Source organism: Antechinus flavipes, chromosome 2 (genome assembly GCF_016432865.1).
Source record: "Antechinus flavipes isolate AdamAnt ecotype Samford, QLD, Australia chromosome 2, AdamAnt_v2, whole genome shotgun sequence".
Lineage (NCBI taxonomy): Eukaryota > Metazoa > Chordata > Mammalia > Dasyuromorphia > Dasyuridae > Antechinus > Antechinus flavipes.
This window is the reverse complement of record NC_067399.1, coordinates 520,692,791-520,720,418: the sequence shown is the minus strand read 5'-3', so window position 1 is coordinate 520,720,418 and position 27,628 is coordinate 520,692,791. Positions and strand designations below refer to the sequence as shown.

The 27,628-nt window shown below is 33.4% G+C and overlaps 1 protein-coding gene across 2 annotated transcripts in view; it reads left to right on the top strand.

Moving 5' to 3' along the window:
* SECISBP2L (SECIS binding protein 2 like) overlaps positions 1 to 27,628 on the top strand; it is a 73,836-nt gene that overhangs the window by 36,517 nt on the left and 9,691 nt on the right. For both annotated transcript variants that reach the window (XM_051980608.1, XM_051980607.1), the window contains exons 14-17: positions 11,870 to 12,032; positions 15,012 to 15,232; positions 16,304 to 16,458; positions 26,752 to 26,971. In XM_051980608.1, the coding sequence (XP_051836568.1) occupies positions 11,870 to 12,032; positions 15,012 to 15,232; positions 16,304 to 16,458; positions 26,752 to 26,971 (759 nt within the window). The remainder of the gene's footprint in view (positions 1 to 11,869; positions 12,033 to 15,011; positions 15,233 to 16,303; positions 16,459 to 26,751; positions 26,972 to 27,628) is intronic.

Below are 27,628 nucleotides of genomic sequence, written 5' to 3'. Positions count from 1 at the left end.
TTGTATTATTGGGTTTTTAGTTTCTGCCCTTGATTATATATATCTAAAGAAAGAATACTGACTGATAAAAATCAGCTAAATTCAGCGTTTTTAAGTGCAAAGGGTATTTCATATCTATGAAGAAAAACATAGCCTGCGATACTTAAAATAAATAGAGGTAGCATGACATATATACAGTGAATATGAAATATGAAGAAAAAAGAAATATACACATGTAATATTACATGTACATACATACACATCCATCTCTACCAAGTTAGATACATTAGTGCAATGGTTAGCAAACTGCAGCTCATGGGCAAAAATCTAGTCTTGCTACCTATTGTTATACAACCCATATTCTAAGAATGTGTTTTAAATTTTTGAATAAAGTTGTGTTCTCTTTTTGCAGTGTTCCAGATGTTTAATGGTTTCAACTGTCTGATTAGTCTTCTTTTTTCCAGTTGACTATTTAACTTTCTTGTTTAGATTTCAAAGCTGAATTTTGCAGCTTGAAGGAAAGCTTATATTTTAATTTTAAATAAAGTCATATGTGAAAATGTAAAACTATTTTTTTTCATGGGCTATACTAAAGCAGACAGCAGGCTAGATTTTGCTTATGGGCCATAGTCTCTTGACCCTTGTTTTAGAGTGTGGAGAAAAAGATGAGCAGTAGAAATACCCTAAAGTTTATAGGAAACAAAAACCTGTAGTCTCAAATGTCTGTGCAGAAAGTGAGCAGCAGAGTGAATTTGAGATCCTAATGAAAGAAGGAAAATTTTGCTTCATTATTATCACTGGGATGAACTACCATATCGCTCTAAAAGGACCTTACTTAAAAGAGGACAAAATATGTAAAAACAGGGATGAAGATGGAGAGGAGTAGAATAAATCCAGGAGTTGGATGGAGGAAACATACTGGAAAAACATACTGATGATCACTAGAGGCAGAAACAGAAGCAGTATTCTTATTGGAGGACCCCAAAGATGAAAATAACTGATGAATTAAATAAACATTACAAGTCTGGCATGGTATCATAATGATTAGAAATTTCCATTATTTAACATCTGCTGGAACATTTCCTTTCTGCCAAAGGTAGAGTAGCTAATAATTTCTCAGCTTGATTTAATGATAATTTCATCTTCCAAAAGGCAAGGGAAACAAAGTAAGGAAATCATATTCTAGATTTGATCTTCAACAGCAGGAAAGAACTGATTGTTGAAGTGGAAATGATGGGAAACTTAAATGAGATGTCATAGAAATTCTATCACAGAATTTGTGATAAAGAGAAAAGGGGAAGGCTAGGAATAGTCCAATTTTATATATATATATGTATGTATGTATGTATATAATCATAGTTTTGGGAAGGGCAGGTATCAACACATTGTTAAAAGAAAAGGATAAATAAGCTCTTGTGACCTAAACTTCTACTGTAGAAGTCAGCCCAGAAATGGTGAGAATCACTGAGGAATGAATTTCTAAATATAATTACATTTAGAAAAGGGTATGACAACAACAATTATTAGTATGACTATCAGGAACAATACATACCAAACCTAACTGATTTCAGTTGTGTATTTGACAGTGTCACTAAACTGGTTAATCAAGGAAGAATGGTAATATTGTTTACATAGATTTTGTCAAAGCATTTGACAGTCTTCAAATTATTATTACTTAAAAAGAAAGGAAGATATGGGCTACTTAGAAGAAGTTAGCTACATTTGGAACCCATTGAACTCCCAATTCTAAAATGTGGCATTAATGACAATGTTAGTAATGATAATAATGGACATTTTTAATACTTTAAAGTTTGCAGAGCTTTACAGAATTTATTTTATTTGAGCCTCACAGCATCCTTATGAGGTAGGTATGATTATTACCTATATTTCACATATGAGGCCACTGAGACCTCTAGAAGTTAAACAACTTGGTTATATTCACACAGTGTGATTTGAACTTAAATCTCTGATTGAAATTCTGCCTACTATATAATGCTTTCTTAATTTTCTAGCAGGTTTCCAGTGGCGTGACCTAGGAATCTTGCTTGATCATAGACTTTTTAAAATTGTATTCACTGGGGCAGCTAGGTGGCACAGTGGTTAGAATACCAGCCCTGAAGTCAGGAGGACCTGAGTTCAAATTTGGTCTCAAACACTTAACACTTCCTAACTGTGTGACCCTAGGCAAGTCATTTAACCCCAATTGCCTCAAAAAAAAAAAAATAAAATTATATTCAATGGCAAAGAGACTTAAGTGCAAATTGGCAAAGTGCAACTAACTCATATACTTGATAAAATTCTTGATCTTGACAGGTTTAAATTGGGCCAGAATAGATAAGGTGAATTTAATAGGGATGAGTTTAAAGTCTTATACTTGGGTTAAAAAAATCAGTTTCACAAGTATAAAATTGAAGGAAATAGCATGGCTAGATAGTAGTTCATATGAAGAAGATCTGGATCTCTTAGTGTACTGCCAGCTCAGTACAAATGACTATGTAATAATAGGAGCCAAGAAAGATAATGCATTCTTAGGGACATCAAGAAAGGCCTGGGATTAGGGAGGTGATAATGCTCTGTACTTTGCCCTGATCAGACCTTATCCAGAATGTTGTATTCAGTTCTGGGTGCTGTCTTTCTCTCAAAGAAAAATAAATCTTGAAAAGGATAAACCAGAATAGTGAATGGTTTTAAATTATTAATGAATCCACAAAAAGCACTTATGAGACACTATGTGTCAGGCATTGTGCTAATTTAGCACTAGATAAACAGGTATGATAAACACTGAGACAGTTTTTGTCCTCTAGGAGCATTCTAATAGAGGAAGACAATTTGTAGGGAAATGGTAGACAAGAAAGAGGTTCGGTTTGGTGAACTATGTGGGGGGGGGGGTAGTGAGTTGACCCATTGACACTTTCTTTGGAGCAAGAGATGAAAAACTAGTGGGAATGGAATTGGGGATACACCTACAATTACAGGACAGGTGATAAAATGGCATGATTGAATGGCATGGTCATTATGCTGCCCAAAGATTAGCTGAAGGAATTAAGGTTATTTAATTTGAAGAAGAGAAAACCAGTGAGAGATATGAAAGTTGTTTTCAATTATGTGAAGGATTGTGACATAGAAAGATATGTTATATTGTCCTTCTGGACTTCATGAAATAGAAATAGGAACTATGAGTGAAAGTTGTAAAATATATATATATATATAGGCAGCTAGATGGTGAAGTGGATAGAGCACCAGCCCTGGAATCAAGAGGACCTGAGTTCAAATGTGGCTTCAGAGGCTTAACACTTTCTAGCTGTGTGATTCTAGGAAAGTCACTTAACCCCAATTGCCTTGCAAAAATTTATATACATATTATTATTTAAAACTTTAACAAATATGCTTTAATGATATATTTATTAGTATCAATCATTAAATATTTAAGTGCTTACTATATAGCAGGTAGTATACTGAAAGAGGCAAAAAACAGTTTCTCTGTTCAAGAAATGTACAATCTAATGGGGAAGACCAACAAAATACGTAGAAGCAAGCTAGCTACAGGAAAACTAGGATACAGCAGATAGAAAGCAGTAGAAATTACAGAGGTTGGGAAAAGCTTACTGTAAAAGATAGGATTTAGTTGGGACTTAAGGGAAGCCATTAGGCAAAAATGAGGAGAGAGAACAATCTAGACATGAGAGAAAGCTTGGAGAAAATGCCTGAAGACAAGAGTTGGAGCGTCTTGTTCATTAAATTGACAGAATTCCAGTGTCAGTAGAGTAAAGAAGACTGGAAATGTTGGAGAGAGGTAATAAAAGGCTTTGAATGCTTTTGTATTTGTTCTTGGAGGCAATAGAGTATGGCATGTTAATTTTGTATAAGTATTTGTCTTTCAAGCATCATTTTGAGATATTGTCTATCTTTAAACCAGAATTGTATGTGAAAAATGAAGATATAGAATGAAAAAGATTATAACGTCCACAGTTGCATGGTTCAATCTTTATCAGAAGGGAGACTTCTAAGGTGGTCTTTTGAATCCATGTCTAGTGTTTTCTCCTATGCCATAGTCATCCATGCTTAATGAATGTGCACTTAGGCATGATGAAAGTAAAACATGAAAGTGTGATGTTCCATTAGCACTTCAAATTCAGCTTGTCTAATATAAAATTCTTATTCCTCAAACTACTTCTTACATTTTTCCAGTCAAAGAGGATCAGAGACTTAAAGTAATCACTTTTGATTTAACCTTTGATTTAGTCACCAAATCATATAGATTCTTGTTTTCCATTTTTTTTTTTTTTTATCTTTTATATCATGTGTATAGTGCAGGAGAGATGGCAAAGAGTTGATCGATTGGATAGGATATGAAGCATGGTCTGGAGTTGATGAGAAACCTGTTTCAACGAACAGCTCAACCCCTGTTCTTGTAGGCTCTCAGAGGTTAAGTGACTTGCTTAGAGTTACATAGCCAGTATTGGTTAGGAGCTTGAGGATAGGAAGTATTTTTTTTTTCTTTTCTTTTCTTTTTGTTTTTATTTCCTTCCTTCCTTCCTTCCTTCCTTCCTTCCTTCCTTCCTTCCTTCCTTCCTTCTTCCTTCCTTCCTTCCTTCCTTCCTTCCTTCCTTCCTTCCTCCTTCCTTCCTTCCTTCCTTCCTTCCTTCCATCCTTCCTTCCATCCTTCCATCCATCCATCCATCCATCCATCCATCCATCCATCCATCCATCCATCCACAGGCACTTACTAAGTAATTGTTGATTGATTCTTCGTACTGAGGCTAGTTCTCTCTCCACTATGTCACAATGCTGTCCAACACTTCTAGCGATTTAGTCTGTCTTTTAAAAAAGGGGGTTCACTCTGTCTGTCTCCTAATCATAAATCTTCATTCAACTTTATGAGAATAAAGCCTATACTCTCCACTCAAATTCAAGATCCTCTTCATTTTGTCCTAGGCTCATCTTTCCATTCTCCCACTACTCCCTTCCATCAATTTCTACTGTAGCCAAACTGTTACTCACTGTTGCTAGAATATCTCTTGAATATTCTTGTTTTTCTGTCCTTGCTTGTGGAATTCCCATATTTCAACTCTGCCATCTGAATCTACCCTTTCTTAGTATCATGGAATGTTAAGTACCAAAAACCTCAGAGGCCACTTTGTCCTATTCAGAAAAGTTTAGTGTTTTGCCCAAGGTTACACATTCGATTAGTGATAAAGCTGAGACTATAATACAGGGCTCTTGACTTTCATTCCTGACTTACTTAAAGTCACATAATTATTGGTTAGTAGTAAATAAAGATCACTATTTTCAATATAGATTACAACTAATTGTGGGATATAAACTAATCTTATCTTCCATAGTGTAGCAGACATAATTTGAAATGGAAAGAAGTCAATATATAGAATATTTGAGAATGGAATATGTTTAAATATTCTAAGAACTGTATTGCTAACATTGACTGAATAGAATGTTTCTTCTCTGTTCTATTTTCTGAGTATGCTAACCTTCAGTCATCTTTTCTGCTATCGAAATTGTGTAGAAAACAGTTTCTACTGCTACACAAGCTATGGAAAGTGCCAAATATTATACAGGATTGGGACCAAGACTTTTGGAAATCTCTTTTAAATTTTTGTGTGTGTGTACTTATCTCTCTCACTACTAATCTGTATGATTGAGGAGAAAGATAATAGTTATATTCTTTTGTGTACTCCCTACTTTTTTGTTTATTTTGTACATAATTCAAATAATTGAAATTTATATAGCGCTTTGATAAAGTGCTTTAAAGAAGTTGATAAAGTACTTATCATGGCCCTGTAATGTCAGTAGTAAGTTTCACTTTTATTTTAAAAATGAAGCTACTGAAACTTTAAGATGTTAAGTGTTATACTACTAATAAGCATGAAAGTATTCAGACTAATGTCTTCTGACTCTTAAGTCCACTGCTTTTTTCTGCTATGACATACAGTTTTTTAAAATAGATACTTAATGTTTATAGTTCTTTAATCTCTACATTATTTACTACCCTCAGGATTACCTAGGTTTACATTTGGCCTTGACAGCTTATTAGCTGTATGACCCTGGGCAGGTTGCTTAACTTCTAATTGCCTCAGTTCTTCTACTGTAAAATGGATACACATTGTAGAAAGAAATGATGACCCACTCCAGTATCTTTATTAAAAAAATGCCATGGAAAAGTTCATGGAGTCATGAAGACTCGAACACAGTTAAATGATTGAATGACAACAGTGGAGATTCAGTAAATATTTATATTACTGATAGAGTGCTTTTTTTTTTTAAAGGAAAGATTTTGCAGGTAAAGTAAGCCATGATTTATTTATAAATCTATTTGATTTATGAAGCATTATGTGAACTACAGAAATAAGTAAGATCTGTTCCCTGCCTCTTCCACTTTAGCATGATAAGGAAAACATATATACACAAATATGTGACAAAGTACAGGTTATTTATCTTTTTCTAATAATGTTTTATTTTTCCCTAATTGCATTTAAAAAATTTAAACATTTGTTATTTTGAGTGTCAAATTCTTTTCTTTCCCTCCCCTTGACTCTTCCTAAGAAGGTAAGCAATTTTGATTATACATGTGTAATCATGCAAAACATTTTCATTTTAGTTGTGTTGTGAAAGAAAACAACTTCCTCCCCCCCCGCCAAATAAAGTGAAAAATAGTATACTTTGATCTGCATTCAGACTTTATTAATGCCTATTAATGAAAATGATGACCTAAATTATTAATAAGAATATAAATGCATATTAAAACAAGTCAAGTTTTTAACTTATTCTGCAGATTAGCAAAGATAACAAGAAGAAAAACAATATTGCAAGGTAGAATTGTGAACTGGTCCAACTATTTTGTAAAACAATTCAGAATTATGTGAGAAAAAATACTTATCTTATATTGATACTAATTACGTAATGTTACAGACTTATATGAGAAAAGATACTACAAATTACATGTTTTATATTATATTATTAATTATATAGAAAGACATTGAGAAAAATTAGTAAACTGTTCATATCTCAAAGACATAAAAAACAAAAATTCAGCAGAAACCAGGATGTCTATTATAATACTTTTTATGTTAGTAAAGAACTAGAAACAAAGTAGGAGTCCATTAACGAGGGAATGGGGGAAGAAGCTATGTAATATGAATGTAATAGAGTATTACTATGTTGTAAGAAATGAGAGGGAGCAGAGCTGACACCTGAGTCATAAGAGTGTGATTCGAGGTTCTATTTCTGATACCTATTCTATCCAGTTCAGACAATTTCTCAGTACTCCACTGTTGGAATCCTTACTAACTGCTAACTAATTAGAATTGATCTAATCTTACAAGAAGATTTTGGCCAGAACCTGAAACAAGGTACTAAGTAGAACTAATTAATACAAGGCTTGTGTTCACACCTTTACTCATTGGAGTTCACAAGTATGCCAGCTTTACAAAGTAAACTTTCTAACTTCAAGGGAGTTCACACTTCCCTTAAAGCTCTTTGGGCCAGAGAGCACTATGGGAGAAAACCCATAATCCCATTCTCTCAAAAGAGTCAGATATAAGGCCAGTGATGAGAGATCTATTCCAGAATACATTTTTCCTCTTGGCTGGCTGGTCGCAGAGGAGAGTTCAGCTGGACTCGAGAGGAGCGACTCTGGTGCAGAGAGCATTTTGACGGATTTCAGCGGAATTATGCCAGAAGCCCTCTTTCCGAGGCAAGGCAGAATATATTCCATTTGGCTGGCTGGTGGCAGACGAAGAGTTTTCAGAGGATAAAGCTACGAGTGGAGAGTTCAGTGGACAACCAGATTCATCTTCATCTCACACCACTGTAGCTGGTGGCTGGGCTCCTGCACGCCCCCCACTGAGACCAAGCTGGTCTGAAAGACTCACCAGAAAGCTAGCCGAGCCCCAAGTGAAGGAAACAAGAGATTCATTCCATCTCTGTGCTGGTTGGAGGCAGAAGAAAGCAGAGGCAGAGGCTGAACGACCAGACCTTTGGATTTGGCGACATTCGGAGGGAGCTCTTGGAACCAAGCAGAGAGAGAGACCTCTAAACTAACCGGGCTATATTGGAGATAATAAAAGATCTGAACTTTTATCACCTGGCTGCTTTTGGGAAGAAAAAGCTCACCACACTCCACGACTAAGATTGTAATAGAGAAGGACCCAAGTGGTTGCATTAGTAGAAGAAATGGTCTTATTGGAAGTTCCCCACACTAATGAAATTGTAAATCTGGATTGAATGTGAAGAATTCAGAGAAACATGGGAAGATTTATGTGTACCAGTATGGAGTGAAACAGATCCAGAACAATAATTTTGAATAACTACAGTAATGCAAATGAAAATATTACTAAAAAACAAAAACAAAAAACAAAACCGTGTACTTTCAGTAATTGGGGAAAGAAAATAATGGGCCTAGAGGAGAGATAATAAAAAATATCTTCATCCTCTGACTAAAGAGATGTAGGATTTTAAGGGCAGAATGTTGCTTAGCTTGTCAAATGAAGACACTGTATCTGCTGGTTTTGATTCATTGTTTTTCATTACAGTGGCAGAAGTAGAGGTGTAGGAATATATCGGCAAATGACTTGTGTAAAAAATAAAAAACATCAATTTAATTTATTTGTTTTTTTAAAAAAAGAAATCAAGGAACTGGTCAGTAGGAGTAGTGTAGAAAGTAGTAGATTCTTTTACTCTGGTTAATTAGATATAGTATTCAGTTATTTAGAATAGGAATCAACAAAATATAATCTCGGAGCTGAATTTCACTTACCAACTCTTTTTTTTTTTTTTTTAATAATCTGTAAGCTATGGACAGTTTTTATATTATTAAATTTATCTTTTTAGAACTAAAGCATGAATTATCTTTTAAGGTGCAGAGTTCAGATTTGAGAGTGAACCAAAAAAAAAAAAAAAAAGAATCATTTAAAGTAGAAGACTAATCAGATGGCTGTTTACTTTAAGCAGCTGCAGCAGAATGAAAAACAAATACAACTTTATTTCAAAATGTAAAAATTATTCTTAGCATTTGAGCTATACAAAAATAGGGAGTCAACTGAATTGGCCCTGCAGGCCATAGTTTGCTAATTTATGATCTAGAAAGATATTCTGGTACTGTTATAGACAACAAGAGATACTGTTCCATAAAGTAGATTTGATTATATTTGTCAGTAGAAGTTAAGATCCGTGAGGGTTATAGTTATAGCAGGGTACCAAAAACTGAATTCAGAAGGAAAAATGCAATCAAGTTGGGATTGTTAAAACAGAACTAGCTAATGGTGAAGCCTCATTCAAAATGGAATACTGTCTTTTGAAAGAAAAGCCAGTAAGTTAGAGCAGTGAGTGATGTGATTGACTATGCCTAAGGTAACAATAATAATTTAACTTTCTGTGACTATTGTTTATAAAATTTTTTCACATGTAGTATTTTATTCAAGAGATCTGGAAAGAAATGGCCTAGAAAGAGCAGTATTAAGACTATTCTCCATCCCCCTCCCCTCTTTATTTATTTATGTATTTTTTCATTCACCCATCCATTTATTTATTTGCTTATTTATTTGCCAAAATTTATTTTATTGAAGAAACAGAATTGGAAAACCAGAAAAACAATACAAAACAAAATGAAAGAAAAGAAAAGAGAATATTATCATCTGCCCAGCAGAATATCAGGGAGGATTCAAAATATATGATATCAAATACCAATTTAAGAAAGTATATATGTATATTAGAAGAAATTATATTCATGAGTGTCTGTCTTTTTTTACTTGTAAATTGTTCTTTTGTTTTCTGCTGCAGCTTTTTTTACTTCTTTGTTTTCCTCCTATCCGCCCTTCACTCCCTAGCAGGTTATAATTAAGAAAGGATTGTATTCATATATACATGTGTAAATATATACATACATACATAACACATGTCTATTGTACCTCTGCTGATTTCTTTCATTAAATCCTGCTCTACAAGTTGCTTTGCTTTTATCAGGGATCCCTCCCTCATTTTCTTCCCTTACCTTTTGCTTCCATATATGCCCATTCCCCCCATTTATAGATTTTAGAGGGTGCTATGCTTTCATGGTATATATGTAGTGTTGCTTATTGGAACCATTCACTATGTGAGATTTCAGAACTACAAGCCTTCCTCCCTGTCTAATGCCTCTTGTGTCTATTCTTCTTTTGTACCTCATTTGTATAACATGACTACTATTTTTACCTTAACTCTGCCAGTCTTTCTTTTGAGCTTAACCTATTGTTGATGTAAATCTTAAGCATAAAGTATACTTTTCCCATGTAAAAAAAAAACAAAAAACAATTTGTCCATGTTTAAGTTATTTGTCCATGTTGAGATCCTTAAAATTTCTCTTTGATATTGACTCTTATATGTTAAATTTTTTTTCTGTTTAGTTTGGATTTGGTTGATAGTCCTGAAAATCTGCAGTTTGTTGAATGTCTGTTTTTTGTCATTCAAAATTAGAGATAATTTTGCTGGATGTGTTATTTTTGGCCACAGGTTTAGTTCTTTTGCTTGCTAGTGTATATGATTCCAGGACCTGTGGTCTTTTATTGTAGCTGCTGATAAGTCTTGTACAATTCTAATTATAGTTCCAGTGTATTTGAATTGTTCTGTTCTTGTTTCTTGGGAAAATTTTGTCTTTGATCTGGGAATTTTGAAATTTGGCAATAATATTCCTATATATTTTTCACAAAGAATCTCTTTGAGGTGGTGATTAGTGGATTTTTTTCTATTTCTACTTTCTCCTAATGTTCTATCACTCCAAGACAATTTTCTTGGATTATTTCCTGCATTATTGTGTCAGGGTTCTCTTTTTGATCACAACTTTCTGGCAGTCCAGTTATTCTTATATTTTCTCTTCTTGATCAATTCTCCAGATCAGTTGTTCTCACATTACTCTTTGGGATAGAAAGTTTTTTGTTTGTTTGATTTACTAAAGTGTCTTCCTCTTAAGATGAACCCTGGTCTTCTCTGTTCCCATAATATGTTTCAATGATGGAGTTCTTTTTTCTTTGCTGCTTCACTTTTTTTTTTTTAAATAAGAAGTATAGTATTGTAAATACCTGTAATCATGGGGTTGGATGGTGTTATCTTTAAGTTGCTGGATTTGGTCATTGAGGTAAAAGAGAAGAGTAATTACTGGGAGAAAAGTAGTAGTATGAAAGCATAATTTAGAAAATGGAAAGGTCTGAATAATGAGAAAAAAAAAACAAACTGAAGAGAAAGATTGGGATAAAGCTTTGCTATGTCAGTGGAGGCAGTTGTTTTTGAGAGTCTAGAAAAAGATGGGAAATGCTGTAGAAAAGAGTTCAAATAGTATGCAGGATGACAAAACACAGAGATTGATAGGAAACAGTGTTATTTATTTGCCAAAGCATATTTTTTTGTTCATAGTTATTATTATCATGTGGTTATATTTTTTTGGTTCTATTTTGTGGAGTTTTAAGTTTTTAAATCAAAATAGACTGAAATCTGAGGGAGTAGATGGAGAATGTGTTTAAGTAGTACAAACAAAAACCTAGGAATTGTTGAAATGTGCAAAGAAAGTCATTGGCAGAGGAATTTAATATATCTTTTGTTCATAGAAATAAAATCTAGGAATTCATATTTTAGAGTCTAACATTCATGTCTTCAATATTTCTACATAGACTAATTTTAGGCCATTAGAGAGTTTTTAAAATTATTTGAATATTTCTTTAGGAAAATTTTATTATTTAATGATATAAAATTAATGTTTTCTTTTTTTGTAATTTAGAAGATGCTGATGTATTATTGATAATTTATGCATATTTTAAAGAAATAACCGTCTACCATACTAAAAAATTTTAAAGAACTTTTTAAGGTGCAGAAAGATTTTAAACTAATTTTTTTTTTTTTTAAATTTCAGAAACCGGACTAAGTATGCCTAGTGATACTTCACTCTCTCCAGCAAGTCAGAATTCTCCATATTGCATGACACCTGTATCACAGGGCTCTCCTGCCAGCTCAGGGATAGGCAGTCCAATGGCGTCTTCAGCAATTACCAAAATCCACAGCAAAAGATTTAGAGAGTAAGATCTTAGATATTTTTCTTTGTTACAAAGGGAAGGTCCTATAATGCCTTATGAAATGAGGTTTGGCAATAGGTTATATGAATAGTTACAATGAACTGAAATAACTTCCTGATCTTGTAGAAAGCATATCCTAATGGCAATTCTGAATTTAAATATTATTATTTACTTGTTACTGTGTGTGCTAACCATACAAGAATACAAGTACAGACTTAAGTTTTCATTGAACTCTGAATAAAATTTGCCTTTAATTCACAAATAATTTTAATATTCTTTGGAAATGCTTATTTAAAAATTAATTTTGATAAAAGTTTCATCAATTTAAAGCATTTACCTATTTCATTAGAGATCAAAATATATTTCACATAGAAATAATTTAATAATGCATTTATTTTTTGTAAAAGACTTTGTTGATATGGATATCTGGAATACCTTATCAGTATCTACTTTTAGGATTATCTTGGATTTTCCATGAAATACTTTTGCTATTGTGTACTTTATATCAATCTTTGAGACAATTTTTCCAAACCATTATGAAATATGCTTTTCTACACAAAGCTAATTTTTAATTTTTTCATAGACCTTTGTTAGGGTTTTAAAACTGTCTTGTAAACTCCTAAAGAATGACTATTATGCCATCATCAGCACATATGTTAGCTGATGTAGCCTCCAGTGAACCATTAGCAAGTAATATGATGGAATGAATTACTTCCTAAAATAAAAAAAAAAAAAAAGCCTACTGAACTTAATTTTATATGTTAAAAATATTGGAACTTATACTTGATACTTTGTCACTTTATATTTTAGGGATTTAGGCATTTATTTGAACTTTATTGCATTTTCTTCCTTTTCCTAATGTCACTATCAAATTATTCTTGCTTAGATTAGAAAGATGTCAAATATTGACTGATGAATGGAGAGCAAAATATTACATGAAGTCAAATACCATAAAAAAGGCTTATAGAAGTAGAATAAAGAATGGCTAAATTGCTTTCATGATCATATGTAACACTTAGTAATAATTCCAATTTTCCCTATATTTATCTTATATGTACATAATTGTTTATATATCATCTTCCCATTAGGATATGATTTGCTTGAGAGAAGGAACTGTTTTATCTTTTTTGATATTCCCCCATCCCTTAGCAGCGTGCTTGGTTATTAAATTGCCTTTAATAAGTGCTTATTAAGTTGAATTGACTTTATTTATCTAAAAGTCCCATCTTTTTTTTTCAATTTCTTAGCCAATCTAATTTTAAAATTTGATTTACTTTTATTATTTGCTTATATATTCTTTTTATATTGTTTTTTTGGTGAGGCAATTAGGGTTATGTCACTTGTCCAGGGTCACATAGCTAGTACATGGTAAGTATTTGAGACCTGATTTGAACTCAAGCCCTCCTGACTCCAGGGCTGGTGCTCTATCCACTGTACCATCTAGCTGCACCGTTGCTTATATGTAGTTGAACTTGAACTTGCTTACCAAATAAAATATTGATTTGGGGCAGCCAGATGGCACAGTGGGTAGAGCTCTAGGCCTGAAGTTAGAAGGACCATTGTTCAAATCTGGTCTCAGACATTTAACATTTCTTATATGTGTGACCGTGGGCAAATCACTTATCCCCAGCGGGCCCCCCCCCCCCCCCATGTTGGTTTGCAGCTAAAAATAGAATATATGCAATTTTACCATTTTATTAATATGCTTATTTTTAATTGGAAACTATAGTTATTCTTAGATCTAATCGATTTAATTTTTTTTGACAAGGAGTTGAGTATGGTGTAATAAAGGAAGAGAAGCTGGCCCTAAGACTACATTAATATTGGGATCTCCTGGGTTAGAAACTTCCTGTATCTATGAAGATAGTCAACTTCTCTGCAATTTATAGTCCTTGAGAGATGCCTGGAGCATTAAAAAGTTAACTGACTTGTTCAGGATCACTTAGCTAGTATATGTCAGAGATGAATTGAGACTTGAACCAAGATCTTCCTAGCCTTGAGCCTGGCTCTCTATCCAGTATGCCATGTTTCTTCTCAAGATGGAATATGTGGGTGAAAGCTAGTATAAATAGCATAGCACATTCCTGACTCCTTCCTTTCTGTTCATTTTTTTTTTCTAATTTTTTTGCACTGAAACCATACCTGATTTGATATTCCACGCTTTTGTTTGATGTAAAGGAACTTAAAAACCTATTGTCTCACCTCAAGGCTTCTCTGGTGATTTAGAAATCAATAAATCCCTTCCTGCGCCACAGGTACCCTTTCTGGTAGTGGTCTTAGACACAGACCCAATAACTCTTCTCTGATCCTTGGGCAAAGAAGGTATTAGAAGAGGACAGAACTGTATGTGTTTAATACCATAAGTTTGTAACAGTAGTCTCCATAGAATTAAACATTTATTAATGACAAGAGAAATATACAAATTTAGGAGGCAGTGGCACCTATTGATCATGTCAATTTAAAATTGGCTATAGAACCATTTTGGCAGATGTGCTAATGTTTTACCAACCACCACCTCTCTACTGTGAAACCCTGTTATTGAAATATGTTCTTTTTAGTTGCATTTGTAAATGTTCATCTAGGGTGAAGCAAAAATGTCTTTTATCTCACTTAACCCAAGAATTTGAACTATGTAACATTTGATTTGGATAATTAGAATAATTTTTCTTTTATTCATGAAGGATTTTATCTGTCATCCAAATCAAAAGATAGTTGAAATTGTAATTTAAAAGCAGTAAAGTCCATTTGTTATTTTGAGTTTTTCCTCTGTTTATAATAAGAATTTCTCAAAGGATTTAATAAGAAGGTTCAGTATTATGATTTTTGATCAAATATTGGATAAAGGGAATGTTTAGTTTAATGTTTTAGTTAAGATTTTCTATAGTAATTGTTTCCTGAAGTATTGTAAGATGAAAGAACAATGCAAGAAAATAAATTTAGTGTTGGAAGATTTAACTTTTTAAAAACATTTTTTCTTAACAGGTACTGTAATCAGGTTCTCTGTAAAGAAATTGATGAATGTGTGACTCTGCTTCTTCAAGAGCTTGTTAGTTTTCAAGAGCGTATTTACCAAAAAGATCCTGTAAGAGCAAAAGCAAGGAGACGTCTAGTTATGGGCCTTCGAGAGGTTACCAAGCATATGAAATTAAACAAGATCAAGTGTGTTATTATTTCTCCCAATTGTGAAAAAATACAGTCAAAAGGTAGGAATGTGACTTGCCTACCTATTAAAGTGCCTAGGGGTGTGTGTGTGTGTGTGTGTGTGTGTGTGTGTGTGTGTGTATGTATATATGATGGTAGTGTCATTATTTAATTTATATAATGTTATATACTGTGAAGGAAAATGTAGCTTATTTCAATTTGTTATAAAATATTAAAGAGAGAAGAAGAGTCTTTCAAAAACCTAGATTTAATTCAAATTTGGAGCATGTATTTCAAAGAAAATATTCATTTTTGTTAATGAGGGTACATATTTGTTCAACATATTTGTTAGGATGCTAAGATCATAATAAATTAGTATAGTAGTGTCTGGTATGTTCTCAACCCGTTTGAAGCCATCTGCTTTCCTAATGCTTCTTTTTCTTATTGTTCTTTCTGCTAAAAGAAACAGAAGGAATGTTCCCCTTAACATTATTAGTAAAGGTTTTGTATTATGAAATCCATTGTTACAAACTTACCATGTACAGAACAGATGTACTTATTACTTTTTATATGTTGTTTTCTCAGAGAGCAGAGATGTGCCCTCGGTTTTCTTTTGTTCAAATAGAATAGATTGATATGTTAATTGTAGGCTTGTCCATAGGCAACATACTGAAAATTTTTGTTTCTGATTTTCTTTATTACTTTGTAATGTGTTTATTATATTGAACTGAGACTGAGAGAAAAGGAATGTTAGGGCAACAAACTAATTTGTAGTTTATTATGAAAAGTTAAATACTTGTTGATTTGAAGTCTATTCAACTCCCAGACACTTTGCTAGGCAAAAGATACCTACAAAAGATGTAGAAGAAAAGAATCCTACCCTTTGAGAAGCTTACAGTGTAGTTGAGGAAACAAGATATACATACAAGGAAAAGATATAGAATAGAAGGTAATACTATTGATGTGAGATTTTATGGTACAATGTGCTATAGGAATTAAATCATTTAAACTTTTTTCACTTTGAAAAAATGAAATAGTTCAATTTAAAACACATGCAATGTTAGAAGTAGAATATTAGGTCACTTTAGGTAATAAAATCACTTAAATTTGCGAACTTGACTTTTTTTTTCCAGGTGGCTTAGATGAGGCACTTTATAATGTTATAGCTATGGCACGGGAACAAGAAATCCCTTTTGTCTTTGCACTTGGACGGAAAGCTCTGGGCCGCTGTGTAAACAAACTGGTGCCTGTCAGTGTTGTTGGAATATTCAACTACTGTGGTGCTGAGGTAATAAGAATTCAGAAGATACAGTTATACATAGCATATTTTGGAGGCACATTCCCATGTAATATTTGAGTGTTTGAAAAAATGAGTTGTTAAATTTCAAAGACTAAAGAAAAAATTCCTGAGTTACTATTTACTTTTCCCCTAATCTTGAGAGAATTTTTATAGAGGATAAATCCATTCACAGCAATAAGTAGACTAAATTTACCTCTGTAGAAGAAGCTGAATAGACACTGGGTTTGGAATCAGAAAGACCTAAATTCAAATCTGAACTCGGGCATATTGGCTGTATGACCCTAGGCAAGCCACTTAATCTGTGTTTTCTAAAATTTTCTTGATAGGGTGGTTGTGAGGATAATTTTTGTTTAAAAAAAAAAAAAGGCACTTGGTACATAGTTGGCACTTTCTAAATACTTATCTTTCCCTTCCCCTAAATCTGTAACATAAGGGAATGCCACATTATTATTTTAGTTCATCTCAATTGTTAGAATAAATTTTTCTTATAAGATAGTTATCAAAGTATTAAAATTATGTATTCAGGGGATATTATATCTTTCAAGTCTGTGTGTGATTAATTTATTTCAGTATATTGATTTGGAGTAATTAAGATAGCATTAGAGAGAGAAACTAGCTGGCTACTACTTATGGTGAGCCTACTGAAACAAATGATTTGTAAGCCAGAATCAATTTAAAATAAGATAATTGTATGCCAAATAGCCTAGAATGCTTGTCAAGTGATCATTGCATTCTTTTCCCAATAGAAAAGCATCCTTTGGAAAATAAATCACTATCAGAAGCTTATTCACTGGTACTTTTCATAAACAAAGAATGGTGGATGATTTTGTGAGATATTTTCATCATTCAATTCATCATTTTCATCAACAGAATCAATCTGTTGGATTCTTCTCCAAAATAATGATATATCTGGAAATAGACTGGATTATGAATGCTGACTAGTTAAAATACCTTTTTCTCTAGACACTACTAAAGTCACTGAACCTTCTGATACTTGAAGTAGTCTTTGACTTTTTGCCCTTTCCTTTATCCTCTGTTGTGAAATTTCTTTTATATACATATTTTTCCTTTCCTAGCCTTTCATCACTTCCCTTTTTGTCATATGTGTGCTTATTGTTACTATTGCTTGTTGCTCACTCTTTTTCATTCTTGCTTATTTTAAGACTTTCTATTTGTTATCCCTCTTTCTAGCCTAGTGTACTCTGCTAGGCTCTGCTAAACTCTGCTAAAATGAACCAAAAAACCCTAACAATAAACTTTGTCATTCCCCATTGCTTGTTTAAAAAAAAAAAAATTATATTTTAAACACCAAAAGAGTACTTATTTATTTAGCAGAATATAAAATGAGGATTTTATATGAAACTGTGAATCTTCATCTCAAGATAAATTCTACATGTTATTTTCAAAATGATTTAATTTCCGAACTTCTTTTCAGTTCTCTTCTGTGTGTTTAAAAAATGTCACCCATATCCTGACAATAGAGCTAGACTCAAGGTACAAATCCATTTGTGGCAATGGTCATTGTGTACATTTGTCTTGCTTGACTAGGTTTATTTATGTGGGATTTTAAAAAATACCTTGCATAGGGAAGAATTTTATATCGTGAAGCCCCACCAAAAGACCATTGTAACATTTTTCCTTGTAAAAATTTTTCTTTTGTTTCTGCTTACTTCAATCTCTCAGATAATACTAGTCAAGATACTCTGAAATTCACCTTTTTCATAATTTTTTGTGGTATACTGATATTTTATAACCATATATCATAATTTATTTAGCCATACCCCACTTATCTTAAAGGCTATTTATGGTACCCCCTAAGATTGTAGTTCTTTGCTCCCTTCTCTTTTTATATACCCCTCTTTAGAACTGGGAAGTTTGTTTTCCTTCTGAATATTCTTATTCCATTAATAGTCTTTCTTTTAAATTTTCATATCCTTAGTTGTTTTCTATTTTGCATTGGATATATTTCTACATACAACTCTCTCCCTCTCTCCCTCTCTCCCTCTGTGTGTGTGTGTGTGTGTGTGTGTGTGTGTGAGTGTGTGTGAGAGAGAGAGAGAGAGAGAGAGAGAAAATCTCCTTTGTCCCTTTCAGATAAGAGTAAGATTCATTTGATGTCCACTCCTCACTTCTTCCTGAATGTTTGTGTTCTCATGCACTCCCAGTTATGAGGAATAGCAAGTTCTACCACAACTTTTTATTTCATTTGTACACTAGTGCATTCCTTTTATTTTTCCTTCTTTTTCCCTACTTCAAAGAAGCAGTTTACTTCCAGAACCTTTGTTTTTCTTACTAACTCCCTCAATAACTTTTGAAACAATGATCTCAGGGGATCCTTATTTAATCTCCTTCTCTTAAAATGTTAGCACTAGATCAGCAGTACAACTCCTAGTTTCTAAAATCATATTACCTTTCTAGGATTCTCTGGACTTTTGTGTTTGTATTTCAGAGTTCCTACTTATCTTTTGTTTTGTTTTGTTTTCAGGAATGCTTGAAAGTTCTCTATTTTATTGAATATCTATTTTTTTCCTCTCTAGGATTATTTTTCAGAGCAAATTATTTGGCTTAGAATCATATCTTTTTTGCCTTTTGGAATATTGCATTCCAAAATCCCCTCTGGTCTTTTTATTTGTTTTTAAATTTATGTATTTAATATTTTTCTCCAGTTACATTCAAAACAATTTTTTTACATTTGTTTTTAATATTTTTGAGTTCTAAATTCTCTCCCTTATGCCCATCCACAATTAAGAAACCACATGTGAAATTATGTAAAACATTTTCATAAAAGTCAATTTTGAAAGAAAACATAGATCTCCCACAAATGTCTGATGAAAATAAAAACCCTCAAGAAAAATTAAGTTAAAAACAGGAAGAGAGAGAGTTGTAGAGGGTAGAACTTTAGAGAAGTATACTTGAAACAAGGTGTTAACGTAGTAGAATTGATGAGACGATGGAACTCTAGTTCACATATATGCTTAGTACTTAGTATGGTGATGTTATGGTTCTCTAATCTCACATATTCATTATGCTGTAATTACAATAAAGTGCATAAGGGCTAAGAAAGACTGGAAGGTAGACATTCTATTTTTGAACAGTCTCTTGGTGGCTCTCACACCTCCTGCAGCAAGATCAGGACTGGGCCAGAATAAAGAATCTAAACTTTATTCCCGACCATTCTCATGATGTTTATCCTGCTGAGATTATGACCTATCTAAAGGACCTCCAGAAAGCTAGCCCAGACATTAGAGAGTAGTGGAGAATGCTTTGATCTTAATTCAGACTCATTTAGTTTCTTCTCTGGGTATGGATAGGATTTTTTTTATCATAAATCCTTTAGAATAAGTGTGGATGATTGTACTATTGAGAATAACAGTCATTTATAGCTGGTCATCCCAGCACATTGCGATTACTTTATATATAGTATATCTCACTTTGTTCATGGAGGACTTGATAGATTTTTTTTTTCCCTGAGAATATCCTACTCATCATTTTTCAGAGAACAATAATATTCCATTAGAGAACCTTACTTTGAAATTTTTTTTACAATTACTTTTGCTAATTGTATTCCTTCCCCCATTTATTCTCTCTCTCTTTTCACCCTGTCTCTCCTCAAAAGTGTTCTGCTACTGACCACTCCTTCCCCCAAAATGGTCTTCTCTTTTCTCACACTCCCCCCTTCCCATTTACCATTCCCCTCCTATTTTCCTACAGGGTAAGATAGATTTCCATATCCTTATTTAGTACATATATATTTTCCTATTTGAGCCCCAATTGTGATGACAGTAAGGTTCACTCATTCTCCCTTCTTTCCCCTCTTCCCCTCCACTGTAAGAGTTTTTTCTTGTCTCTTTTTGTTCCAAATTTATTTTATTTCAAGAAACCAAATTTAAAAAAAAAAAAAAAAGTTTTTAAAACAAAAGGAAACAAACAAAAAAAAAGAGAAAATCAGGGAGGATTCAAGGTATGTAACAACAAATACCAATTTAAGAAAGTATATATATATTAGTAGAAGAACTTATATTCATGAGTGTCTGTCCTTTCTTTACTTCCATATAATTTTGTTCTTTTGATCTCTGCTGCACACCTTTATTTATGCTTTCCCCCCCTTTCATCCCCTCCCACCTCCAAGCATGCTATAGTTAAAAAAGGACATAGTGGGGCAGCTAGGTAGCGCAGTGGATAGAGCACTAGCCCTGAAGTCAGGAGGACCTGAGCTCAAATCTGATCTCAGACACTTAACACATCTTAGCTGTGTGACCCTGGGCAAGTCACTTAACCTCAGCAAAAAAAAAAAAAGGATATATTTATATATACATATGTAAATATATACATACATATACATACATAAACACATACATATCTCCTTTTTATCCCCGCTACTACCTCGAAGCAGGCTATAGTTAAGAGAAGATATATTTATGTAAATATGTGTAGACATATACATACATAAATACATATACACAGAAACACATATATATCCCATATGTCTTTCTTATCCCTGCTGACTCTCATTAAATTCTGCTCCATAACTTGCCTCACTATTACTTAACCTCCCTCCACTTATGGATCCCTCCCTTGTCTTCTTCCCTCACCCTTTGCTTCCTCATTCACCTATCCCTTCCCCCTTATTTCTTTATAGATTTTGGAGGGTGCTTTACCCTTCATAGTGTATTTGTAGTGTTGCCTGTTGAACCCATTCTTGATGTGAGTAGGTCTTCAGAACTATGAGCCCTCCTCTCCCCTCTGATGCCTCTGTCTGTTCTTCCTCTGCACTTTATTTTATATAATTTGATTACTATTTTTACCTTAACTCTGCCAATCTTTCTTTTGAGCTTAACCTGTTATTGATGTAAATCTTAAACATAAAGTATACATTTCCCATGTTAAAAAAAAAAAAAAGTAATTTGTCCATATTTAAACAGTTTGTTCATGTTGAGATCCTTATAATTGCTCTTTGATATTGGCTCTTATATGTTTTCTGTTAAGTTTGGGATTGGTTGATACAAAGTCCTGAAAATCTGCAAATTTGTTGAACATCCCTTCTTTGTCATACAAAATTATAGATCATTTTTCTGGATATGATGTTTTTGGCCACAGGCCTAGTTCTTTTGCTTATCTGTAAATATGATTCAAGACCTTCAGTCTTTATTGTAGCTGCTGGTAGGTCTTTTTCTAATTATTCTATTTATAGTTCCAGTGTATTGAATTGTTCTTTTCTTGTTTCTTTGGAAAATTTTCTCTTTGATCTGGGGGTTTTGAAATTTGGCAATAATATTCCTATGTGTTTTTCACAAAGGATGTCTTTGAGGTTGTGATTGGTGGATTTTTTCTATTTCTATTTTCCCTTCATATTTTATCACTCCTCGACAATTTTCTAGGATGATCACAACTTTCTGGCAGTCTAATTATTCTTATATGTTCTCTTCTTGATCAGTTTTCCAGATCTATTGTTTTTCTTATGCGATGTTCTGTTTTTTCATTCTTTATAATCTTTTGTTATTTCTTGATTTCTCATAACTTCACTGGCTTCCCCTTGCCTGATTCTAATTTTCAAAGAATTATTTTCATTTTTGAGACTTTGTATCTCCTTTTCTAATTGGTTAACTTATTTTTATAATCTTGTTTTTCTTGGTTGATTTTAATTTTTTTCTTTAGTTTTTTCTCAATGTGTCTCATTTGATTTTTGAATTCTTTTTTGAGTTCTTCTATAAATTCTCTCTGGGCAGGGAGCCATTTCACATTACTCTTTGGGGTAGAAGCTTTTTTTTACTAAAATGTACTCCTTTGAAGATGTTCTTCCCTGTTCCAGGACTTCCTTGTTCCCATAAAATGTTTCAGTGGGTGGAATTCTATCTTCTTTGCCAGTTCATTTAAAAAAATTTTTTTTAAATAAGAGGTATTAGTGTAAGCATCTCTAATCATGGAGTGAGGGATGGTGCCTCAAGCTTCCCTTCAACTCTCCACTCTCACCAGGAACCCTTAAATTAGGAGTTGGTCTCAGCAGCACAGCTGGTTGGGAGCTCCCAGTCTCTACAAATAATTAATTGGTTCTGGCTGAGGATCTAACTAGATCCAGCTAGCCTGAGGGAATCTCTACTTGATGTTTTTACAAAGTTCCCCTGGAGTGTTTGCATTTCACATGGGTTAAGCCCCAATCCAGGGCCTTTCTTCAGATCTTCTGGAGTTGTACCAGAAAGACTCCTGTTATGCCCCAAGTCTTCTTAGTTTTTCACCAGTCAGTGTTTGCCCTGAGGTTTGACTTTGTTCATTTGTGGGGTAAATCAAGAAAGCTTGAAATTTACCAATCTACTTCCCCATTTTCCCAGAATCTTTCCCTCTTGCCCTTTTTTTAAATAGCAAATAATTTGTAACCTTCCACTTATCCCTTTCCTTTTCTCTCAGTACATTCCTTTCTCAACGCTTAATTTCATCATATTTTTTAAAAAGATAATTTCCCTTCAAATTCAACTCATATCCATGTCCTTTCTCCTTCTAATTGCCATAATAATTAGAATGTTCTAATAACTTCTAATATTATCATCCCATGTAGGAATGTAAATAGATAAATCTTATTAAGTTTCTTAGGGTATCACTTTCCTGATTGCCTTCTTATGCTTCTCCAGAGAACTATATTTGAAAATAAAATTTTCCATTCAGCTCTTGTCTTTTCATCACAATCAAATGAAAATTCTGTTTCATTGAATGATCTCTTTTTTTTTTCTCTGAAGGATTATATACTCTGTTTTGCTGGGCAGGTGATTCTTGGTTGCAATCCTAATTCCACTATTCTCTGGAATATCATATTCCAAACCCTCTATGTAGAAGCTGCTAAATCTTGCTAAAGCTTGCTAAATCCCGACTGTCTCTCCACTGCTTCTTTCTGGATGCTTGCAATATTTTTTCATTGACATGGGAGATCCAGAATTTGGCTATAATATTCCTGGGAGTTTCCATTTTGAGATATTATCTCCTGAAAGAGCAGTAGATTCTTTCAATTTCTGTATTACCCTTTGGTTCTAGAATATCAGCACAGTTTTCCTTGATAATTTCTTGAAAAATGATGTCCAGGTTCTTTTTTTGATCATGGCTTTCAGGTAGATCAAAAATTTTAAAATTATTTCTTCTGGATCTATTTTCCAGGTCAGTTTTTTTTTTTTTTAATGAAATATTTCACTCTTTCTTTCTTTCTTGTATCTTGATTTTTTTCATAAAGTCATTAGCTTCCATTTGCTCAATTCTTTTTTTTTTAAGGAATTATTTTCCTTAGTGAGCTTTTATACCTCCATTCCTAATTGGTCAATTTTGCTATCCTGCTTTCATCACTTCTCCACTAAGATCAAGGACTTGGGTTGATCCCAAGAACCTCCAGAAAGCTAGCCTGGCCATTTCAATTAAGGAACTCAACAGTTTAATGAGGGAGACAGTATGAAAAAGCCTATGTACAAACCAGATAGATACACAATATATTGGACATAATCTCAGAGGGAAGGCACAAAAACATTAAGGGAAAATTGAGAGAGAAAAAATTCAAGGAAAAATATTGCAAATAATCAGAACAAATACCTTAAAATGCATTCTTCTCATTAGTTTTTTTGTATTTCTTTTTTCATCTTTCTCAATTCTTTCCCTAATTTTTCCTCTATTTCTCTTAATTGATTTTCAAAGTCCCTTTTTAGTTTGTCCATGGCCCGATTCTAATTCTTATTTTTATTGGAGGCTTTGGCTGTAGCAGCTTCGACTTTATCATTTTCTGAGTGTGTGTTTTGATCTTCCTTGTCTCCATAATAGCTTTCAATGGTCAGAAATTTTTTTGTTGTCTGCTAATTTTCCTAGCTTATTATTTTGCCTTTAACTCTCAATTAAAGTAAGGCTTTCCTACTTTAGTAAATCTCCAGAGTAGAGGGACAGAACCTGTTCCAAGCTTCTAGAAATATGACTATAAGCCCTCTTTTCTGCCTTGGAGCTGTTAGGTATGTCTCTGCCACACTGTAGCTGTAAGATCCAGTGTGTTGGCCTGCCCGAGGAGCTGGGACTGCAGACTGGGTTCCCACTCTGGTTCCACTGACTTTTTTGCTGACCTTCTAGGTCCTTTTTGGTGTCTCTGGGTTGAGAGATCTGGAAGCCACCACCACTGCTGCTGACTTAGAGGTTGGGGCTGGGGCTGGGGCTGTATCAGTGTGCCATGCCCCAGGACTCCCACCCCGATGTCAAGACCTTTTCTGCTGAACTTCTAAGTTGCCTTTGGCTCAAAAACATTCTACTCTGTCTTTTGGTATGTTCTGATACTTTAAAATTTGTTTGTAGAGTCATTATTTAAAGGAATTTGAAGCAATTTGGGGAAAGGTTAGGCAAATTCCTGCCTTTAGCCTTCTTGGCTCCACCTCTCCCCCTTGCTGGTCTTTAGTTGAAGTCGACTTGGAACTTGAAATTGTTCTTTTTGGCTATTTGCAATATTTTTCCTTGATTTTTTTTCTCTCTCAATTGTCCCTTAATGTTTTTGTGCCTTCCCTCTGAGATTATGTCCAGTAGATTGTGTATCTATCTGGTTTGTGCATAGTCATTTTCATATTGTCTCCCTCATTAAACTGTGAGTTCCTTGATTGAAATGTCTGGGCTAGCTTTCTGGAGATCCTTGGGATAAGCCCGAGTCCTTGGTCTTAGTGGAGAAGTGATGAAGGCAGGAGAGCCACCACAAGGCTGGTCAAGGATGGTATGTCCCCTTTCCAGTCCTCCTTAGCCCTTATATACCTAGTGCAATTACATCATTACAGCCTACTGAATATGTGTGAACTAGAGAACCATTACATCACTATACTAAGTATTAAGTATATATGTGAACTAAAGAACTATCATCTCATCAATTCCACTGAGTTAACACCTTGTTTCAAGTATACTTTTTCAGAGTTCTGGCCTTCTGCACTTGATTACAGAGAATATTTTTGCCTTTCTTTGTATTCTTGATACTTATAAGGCACAGTGCCTCACACATAGTGGGTACTTAATGAATGTTCATTGACTGACCACATAAGAAGTTTTCTCTAGGATGAAGTACAAATTGCTATGTTATTTAAAACTTTTCATTGTCTATCTTCAATCTTGATTCCTCTTATTTAACATTATAGACACTTTTGTGAACTCATTAGACCATACATCCTAGCCTAATTAATGTTCTCTGTGTATGACATTTCATCCCTCATCATCATAACTTTGAATCATTAAAGCGCTGGACTTCATTGGATTTGCTTCTTACCTCTGCCCCTAGGAACTCTTTAAGACTCATGCTACATGACACCTCCCATACAGAGTCTTTCTTAACTTTCCCAGTTTTTAATCCTCCTTTCCTCTGAAATGACTTTCTATTTATTTTGTCTTTTCTTGACTTAAAGATAAAATGTTTTCTCGAGTCTTTTCCCTTAAAAGCAAGGATTAATTTGTTCCTGTCTTTCTATTCCCACAATTTAGCAGTGTTTGGCACATAATAAGCTCTTATTTAATAAATATTTATTGAATTGATGCTATTTGAAAATTTTAAACCTTTCCTTAAAATAGAAGCAGAAATCTCTATATTAATAATTCAAATTAGCTATACTTATCAATATTTTTGGCAGTTCTCCCGATTTGGGATTAGAAAAAGTATCTTTCCCACAGTAGGTACTGGGTAAATACTTATTGAGTGAATTAATTAATTTATAAGTTATAGATAAGCCATTTAACCTTTTTTTTTGTTTTGTTTTATCAAAAATTTAAAGGAATATCTGTTGTATAATCATTAATAAGAATGTTTATAAAAATTACTGTAACGTACTCTTGGGATATTTCACCAATTTTCCTGTGTCTTCTCTACTACCCACTGCCTAACCACTTCCCTACCTGTCCATAAAGTCATCACCTTTTTCATCTACCCATTTAACCTTATAGTTAGGAAACTATTAACCCTCTTATCAGTATTTTTTCTTTTTTAATATGGAGCTATTTTTCAGGTTATTGAAGGCTTAGGATTTATACACACATTTTTGTGTATGTGAAAATTTATGTGTATAAATATATCTGTATGTTTTTGTGAAGGGAGGATCTATGGATATATTTGCATGCATATATATCTTTATATCCATATTTACATGTTCACATAGATAACACAAATTAATACATTTTTAATGGAATTTGTTTGAGGATATTTTTATCCAAGAATGTGTCAGAACTGAATATAACTTATATATATATATATATATATATGCTGTATAGCAAGAGGAAGTATTAACCAAAATTCTTTTCTGCACTTAGAACCTATTTAATAAGTTGGTAGAACTGACTGAGGAAGCCAGGAAAGCTTATAAGGACATGGTGGCAGCAATGGAACAAGAACAGGCTGAGGAAGCCTTGAAGAATGTTAAGAAGGTACCCCATCACATGGGCCATTCCCGGAATCCTTCTGCAGCAAGTGCAATTTCTTTTTGCAGTGTTATTTCTGAACCCATCTCCGAAGTAAATGAAAAGGAATATGGTAGGTGGTTTTATTTATTACTTTTAACTTAAAAATGTCTAAAATAATTTTTGGAGGTAAATTACTCATTTGCCTTACTATAGAGAAGTACTTTAAAAGGTTTTTAAAAAGTCTTACCTCTTTTCATTCTATTTATAATCAGAATCAAGTTGCCCAAAATTAAAATTACATGTACATTTTTTTTTTAAATTGTTAAGTTTGCCTTAAAATACTTTCTTTAAAAAAAAAAAAAGGCAGGAAAAAAATAGATTCGGGCTTAAATTGAATAGATAGTATTATAGTTTAATTTGTATTCCAGACTTTAATGTTATTCAGAATTGCATCCAATTAATTCCAAAAGTTTATGGTATCATATATCTAATGGTAGAAAGAATATTAGAGTTATTTAATTCAACCTTCTCATTTTAAAGATGAGAAAACTGAGGTTCACAGAAATAAGTGATTTGTACAAGGTCACACAGACAGAACTAAGATCAAACCAAAGTCCTTTGCAAATCTGTTACTCTGTTCCCTATACCACACTGGTCTTAGGAATCAGACCACTTAAGGATTCCTTGGAATCTAATTATCAATGTTCTGGAGCTTTCCCCTGAATTTGTGTGATCCCTAGCACAGTAATATTCTTTCATATCTTTTTCCTTACTGAAAATGCTATTC